This window comes from Corvus brachyrhynchos, unplaced genomic scaffold (genome assembly GCF_000691975.1).
Source record: "Corvus brachyrhynchos isolate BGI_N302 unplaced genomic scaffold, ASM69197v1 scaffold875, whole genome shotgun sequence".
Classification (NCBI taxonomy): Eukaryota; Metazoa; Chordata; class Aves; order Passeriformes; family Corvidae; genus Corvus; species Corvus brachyrhynchos.
This window is the reverse complement of record NW_008238107.1, coordinates 327765-334561: the sequence shown is the minus strand read 5'-3', so window position 1 is coordinate 334561 and position 6797 is coordinate 327765. Positions and strand designations below refer to the sequence as shown.

Genomic DNA, 6797 nt, shown 5'->3' with positions numbered 1-6797 from the left:
GCCTGGCCAGCAGCGGCTGACGGGATTCACCTGCCTGGTCTGTGCTGCTCACCTGGAAGGTGAGCATGGCTGGAACACTGTCATCCCCAATGGAACATTGTCAGCCCCAATGGAACACTCTCAGCCCCTCCGGAACACTCTCAGCCCCCAATGGAACGCTCTCAGCCCCCATGGAACGCTCTCAGCTCCTCTGGAACACCGTCAGCCCCGCTGTGCCAGGACCAAGCTCAGCGCCTGTCCACAGCCTTCCTGCCTTCCTTCCTTCCCTCCTCCTCCTCGCAGCTCAGCCCGGTCCCAGTGTGTCCCAGCCTGTCCCCGCAGCCCTGGGCGCTGGCAGAGCCCCGCTCCCGGCGGGGCAGAGCCGGCCCGGCCGGCCCAACGCGCTCCTGCCACGCTCCCAGGACCGTGACTCACCCGGGGCTGGAGCATTCCACAGGCACATCCCAGCATTTATCTCCCGGGAGACAATCCCGGGGCACTGCAGGAGGGCAAATCCAGCCCTTCCTGCACTTAGGACACTTGAGACAGCGTCTGCTCGCCCCGGGCTCCTTCCATGGAGCAAAATCCAGGGAACCGGAGCTCAGGCAGGCTTAGTGCCCTCCTGGATGTGCCTGTCCCCTGTCCATCCATCAGTCCATCCCTCCCTCCATCCATCCCTGCGTTTGGAATTGCTGGTCCAAGGCAGCATCATTTGAGGAGCAGGTGGGAGTGTCCCAGTGAGTCCCATCCCGCTGGGTTTGGGAAGTGGTCCCTGGCTCAGGATGGATTCAGGGTCTTACAGGGGGACTCCCCCAGGCACATTTCCCAGCCTGGAGGACTTTGGGTGTTCCCGTGTTCCATCCTGAATGCCCCAGCCCGGCTGAGGGATTCACTTCACTGGGAAATCCAACTGGTTCTCTGTTTTTCCTCCCCCAGAATTCCCTGAAGAAAAGAAACCTCCCAGATTGGCCCAGTTTGTGCAGAGATTTGCTCCAGAAATGCCCCTTGGCTGGGCTGGGGCTGGATGGGGCCTGGGAGTTCTCTCCCTGTGAATCGCTTTTGAGGGATGAAGCATCCCAGTCGTGCCTCATCCCATTGTCCAAGTCACTGGAAAAGTCACAAGAAATCCCATGGGGAGAACTCTCAGGCCGCCTGTTCCTGGGAGCACCTTCATCCCTAAGAAGTCAAGCTGGAAATCCCTGGAGTGCCGGGAGCTGGGAATGCCTGAAGCAATTCCTGAGCGCAGATCTGAGCACAGACTGCGGCTGCCCCATCCCTGGGACACTGGGAGGTGTCCCTGCCCACCCAAACCAGTCTGGGATTCTGCTTCCCTGGGGGAGAGCAGGGAGGGCCAGGGGCTCCAGGCAGGGATGGCAGGTCCTGACCTTTGAATTATCCAAACAAAGAGCAGGCAGGCACCTCCCACAAGGAATTTAGGAATTTTTAGGCACCTGGGTGTCACTTGAAGGGCTCCAGGGAGGATGATTTCAGTGTAAGGTGAAGAATCAAACTCCTGGTTCTTATTCCTGTCTAATTCCTCAGAACATTCCCTGTCCTTGGCACTGCTGAGGCCCCTGGAATGCTGGGGCTTGGGCACCTCCCAAGAAGAGAGACCCCGAGGGACTGGAGTGAGTCCAGAGCTGGGGAAGGGCTGGAGCAGCAGGGAAGGGGCTGGAGAACTCCTGAGGGAGCTGGGAAAGGGCTCAGCCTGGGGAAAAGGAGGCTCAGGGGGGACCTTGTGGCTCTGCACAACTCCCTGACAGGAGGGGGCAGCTGGGGGGGGGGCGGGCTCTGCTCCCAGGGACAAGGGAAAAACGGCCTCAAGTTCCACCAGAGGAGGTTTAGGTTGGATATCTGGAAAAATTTCCGTGGAAGGGGTTGTCCAGCCCTGGCACAGCTGCCCAGGGAGTCCCCACCCCTGGAGGTGTCCAAAGCCGTGTGGATGTGACCCTGGGGACACGGGCAGTAGTGACCACAGTGGTGGGGGGTTGATGGTTGGACCTGATGATCTCCAAGGGCTTTTCCACCCTGAATGATTCCACGATTCCAGCCTGCTCTGAGCTGATTCAGGCATTTCACTGCTGTGTCTCCGTTGGATCTCCCTGATTTGCAGCCACCTCGAGCAGGGCTTGAGGAGCTGGAGAATCCTTGGGCTGAACCCCCTGGAGAGGACACGGATGTTCCTGCCTCACCTCGGGAGCGGGGCTGGATCCCAACAGGGATCCCTCGGCACCACTTTGGGCTGGACACTCCCAAATCCCACGGGAGCCTCCAGAGCTCCGGGAAGGTGCCGGTGTCACTGGGAGGGAAAGGCGCTCATTTGGGATTCTCCTGTGGGATGCAAATGAGCCCCATAATGAGGGAGGCATTGTCTGCTCCGGGAGCGGGCATGGCCCAGCTGCTCCCTCTTATCTGCACATCTCGGAGCTCCCCAGAGATAAGAGGAGCTCCCAGGAGATAAGAGACAGCTGCACCTCCCCCGACCTTCAGCTGCCTCCCTGCTCTCGGTCAGGACCATTTGGGGCACAATTTCGACCTTTAGGTCAAAGCAGAGTTTGGCAGAAATGCTTCAGGTGAAGGGGGAAAGGAAGGCATCCCACACTCATGGAACAGAATATTCCTTCTTTACGAAGGAATTCCTCCCTGTGAGGGTGATGAGGCCCTGGAATGGATTTCCCAGAGCAGCTGTGGCTGCCCCTGGATCCCTGGCAGTGCCCAAGGCCGGGCTGGACATTGGGCCTGGAGCAGCCTGGGACAGTGGGAGGTGTCCCTGCCCTGGCAGGGGTGGGATGGGATGAGTGTGAGCCTGGAGAGGACAAAGCTCCAGGGAGAGCTCAGAGCCCCTTCCAGCCCTTTAAGGGGCTCCAGGAGAGCTGGAGAGGGACTGGGGACAAGGGATGGCGGGAGAGGACACAGGGAATGGCTTCCCACTGCCAGAGGGCAGGGATGGATGGGATGTTGGCTCTTGGGGTGGTGAGGCCCTGGAATGGATTTCCCTGTGGCTGCCCCATCCCTGGCAGTGTCCAAGGCCAGGCTGGACGGGGCTTGGAGGGGAAGGTGTCCCTGCCCATGGCAAGGGTGGCACTGGATGATCCTTAAGGTCCCTCCTAAGCCATTCTGTGATGATGAAGATCCTGAGCTGGAAAACACCCACAGGGATCGTCAAATCCAACTCCTGGCCCTGCCCAGGACACCTCAAAGTTCCCACCAGGAGCCAGGAGCGTTGTTGTTTGTACTGAGCAGCCTGGTCCAGAAATCACTTTGGGGACAAAGTTCTGGTTTGGGATAACTGTGTGGAGAATAAACATTCCCTGTTTCCATGGCTGTCGCTCCAGCAATGCCATTCCCTGAGCTGTTCTCCAGCAGAGGCTCCTCTCAGACCCTGCCCTCCTTGGAATTCCATTGTTATGGCTTTCATTGTTATGGCTTTCCTTTCACCTCTCCTTAACCAGGAAGAGGTCGTGATCCTAAACTCTGAAATCCATACTTCTGTGCACACCGAACCAGGAGTATTTTCCTGGGAATCTCAGCTGGCTGAGTCAAATCAATCCCACGCTGCTGCCTGTGCCCCAGCTGAATCCCCCTGGATATGGATGGGTATGGATAGAGACACCTACTTGCTCCGGAAGGTGTCCATGGTGCTCAGGACCTTCGCCAGCTCCGACTCCAGGTTTTCCTGCTCGTAGTTGAGCGCCTTCATCTCTTGGTTCATTTTGCTCATGTACTGCTCGTAGATGGCCTTGATGTCCGAGTCCGAGTGGGAATTGTCCTGGTCCTTCAGGAAGTTCCACCTGGTCGTCAGGATCTTGTTCTGCTGCTCCAAGCTCTGGACCTATGGGAGAGGTTTCAGAGGTGTCAGTGACACCAAGAGCCACACTCAAAGCCTGGCAGGGCAGGAGATGTTGGAGACCTTCAGAAGAGCTGCTGGAATCAGCAGATTTCCAGGGAATCCCTTCAAAATTAGGCCTGAGGAGGGAGGGTTATGGAATCATGGAATGGTTTGGGTTGGAAGGGACCTTAAAAATCACCCAGGTTCACCCCCTGGCAGGGCAGGGACACCTCTCTCTTTTAGGGGACTTTTAGGGCTTTTACACATTACCCACTAATTAATTTCACAACAGAACACGGTGGTGTTGGAATAAACACGGTGACATCAAGATAAACGTGTTCACATCAGGATAAACACAGTGACATCGGGGTAAAGGAGTCACTGACCATAGGAATGGTCAGTTCTGTCACCTTTGCAAGTGACCACAGACTCCTGCAAACCCCTCCAGGATCTCCAGATCCAGGTGCTGACTCCAGTCCGTGGTGCACACTCCGGCCCAGGTCACGCAGGGATGTCCAGGGTCAGCGAAGGGCAGATTTCCTGCCCCAGAGAGCACAAAGAGAGGGAACCCTCTGGACTGCAAGGAATTACAGCATGGAGAGGCTCAGGGAATGAATCAGGGTCCGGGTTTATGGCAGAGCAGCTCAGACAAAGCTCTGGAGAACGTCCCAGGTAATTACAGACTCCAGGTGAGATCCCTGTGCTGGCTCCGAGAGGACAACGCTGCCCTTCCACCGCCCGCCTTTGAGGAACCTGCTCCTCTTTCCCAATATTCCCAATCTCACCAGTAACGCTCCAAGTTTAACAGTTCTCATCTTCAAAAGCTCTTGGCCAACTCCAATTAATTGGCTAATTGCTACCTCTGGGAGCAACCCCAGTCACGTTTTGGCTGGAGATGCCGGAGCTGCCTCCCAGTTTCCTGTGGTACGTCCCAGGATGACTCAGGGCCGATGCCGTGCCTGGAGCACTGGGGGCACTGGGAGCACTGGGGGCAGGAGCCATCAGACCGCCAGCCTTGGCCTGGGGTCCAAAGGAGAGGCAGAATTCCAGCTGCCAGCCCAGATGTGGCACCATCTTTCTCCAAATCCTTCTTGTCCGAACAGAGAGAGCAGCCAAGCAGAGCAAAGCCATTCCAGCGCTTGGGAGTTTCCAGCAGAAGGGCTCGGAGTGTTGGGATGTTCCAGGTCACACTCTTGGAGACCTCATCCTTCCTTCCTGGGATGGGAATGGATTGTGTCGGCTGTTGGTCCAAGTCCACCTTTAATTAATTCCTGACCTCCTTCCTAATCCTCAGCTGCTCCTTTTATCCCTCACATTCCTGTTCCCAAACCATCCCTGGGCTGAACTGGTTCCATCTTGGCTTCCAACATCTGCTTGGAGCTGAAGATCTTTAAGGTCCCTCCTGACCCAAACCATTCCTTGACTCTGCGACTTCTGCAATGTCCCCCTCACTGGAAACCCTCCCCTGCAGAGCCTTTCAGCTGGAGCTTTGCAGAGGGATCACCCAGATTTGGCCTCATTCCCTGGAATTTCATGCCTGAACACAGAAGTGGCCAAAGTTTGGTCCTCACAGGCCTTCCCCTCTGGGCTGCTTGGGATAAAGGCAGGGCCTCAAACAGGGGCTCCAGGCCTTGGCTTTTCCCTGTCTTCTTTTCCATCTGTCTGGAAAATAAATGCCAGCAGATCTGGAACAGCTGGAAAACCATCAGCACCAAACTCCTGTAGCTGTGTGGTCAGTTATCCCTGGAATCACCTGCTGGAGATCGAGAACATCTGAATTCCTGATTAAAAAGCCAAGTTCTCTTTGACAGGGAAGTGTCATTCCCTTCCTCTGGAATGAGGGCCTGGGGCAGGTGCCTGAAGTTGCCACTTGATGCAGCTCTCGAAGCCTTCAAAGGAGCTCAGGAGCTGAAGTCAGAGACCTCGGCCCAGGGGGTGTCCCTGTCCTGAGGGGGTGTCCCTGTCCCAGGATCCACATGGATCAGGAGGTCGCTGGGTTGGGTTTGTTGGGAAACCTGGAACTCCCTCAGTTCTTCCCTCCCCGTTGCCCGGGAACAGGCCTGGCTCAGGCACGCGGGGTTTTGTCCCTTTCCCCTACTCCCATCCCTCGTCTGAGGGCCCAGCAAACCCCAACCTCTCCACCTGGACAGTCCAAATTCCAGCCTCCACCATGTGGGTGTTTCCCACACCAGGTGTTCTCCAAATTCCCAATGCCACGATCCTGGAAAGGCTGTGCCAGGCCTGGGCCCTGCTGGCACTGCCAGGTGTGACTGGTCACAACTGTGCGCCTTGGAGAGACCCACTGGAGGTGTTCCCACAGCCTTCTCCTTCCCAGTGTGAATTCAGGTCCTCGGAGAGTTAAAATGAATCAATCCCCGGCCACTGGAGGTTGGCAGGGAGAGCTGCATGAAGCAATCCCAGAGATTACATCTGTTTACAGAGCAGGGCTCTGCAGGAACCTGCCTCTACCGGGAGTTGTTTTCCTTGGAGAAACTTCTGCTTCTCCCGGCTGCGCAGAGATGAAAGCAACGCTTTCCTGGCCCCTCTCCTCGGCACCTCGCAGGCTGTGGGCGGGGGGTCTCCCTGGCCCTCCGCGGTGCCGAGCTGCAGGTGGGGATGAGTTTCCAGGGATGAGTTTCCAGCTCTCTTCAGCAGCCGGAGTTGGAGCTGCCGCCATAATCGGCGTCACTGCCCGTGGCTGCTCGCCCACTCCGGGGCCAAAGTCCCCCCTGTCCACGGAGCCTCCACGGCTCTGCCGGGGCTGCTCGGGGTCCCCCAGGACCTCCCCGGGGTGACAGGCACAGCCCCCGGACACAGCGCCGGCCCCAGGGATGCTGCTGCCCTCGTTAGCAGAGAGCTCGGAAGGAGTCACTAATTGGGTAATTAGCCGGATGTTCCCAGCCTGGCCGGGGGTGGCTGCAGGCCCTGGTGGGTCCCCGAGAGCCTGGGCAGTGCCTGGGCCCCCTCCCCACCCCAGCCCAGAGGCGGG

At 57.7% G+C, this 6797-nt stretch overlaps 1 protein-coding gene across 1 annotated transcript in view; it reads right to left on the bottom strand.

The window, feature by feature from the left end:
• The window catches only part of LOC103614970 (keratin, type II cytoskeletal 80-like), a gene marked incomplete at its 5' end in the record, with an annotated part of 14150 nt that extends 7980 nt beyond the window's left edge, over positions 1-6170 (bottom strand). Inside the window, 2 exons of the mRNA XM_017733386.1 lie at positions 3597-3811; positions 5943-6170. Of these exons, the coding sequence (XP_017588875.1) occupies positions 3597-3811; positions 5943-6170 (443 nt within the window). The remainder of the gene's footprint in view (positions 1-3596; positions 3812-5942) is intronic.
• Positions 6171-6797: the final 627 nt, after the last annotated feature.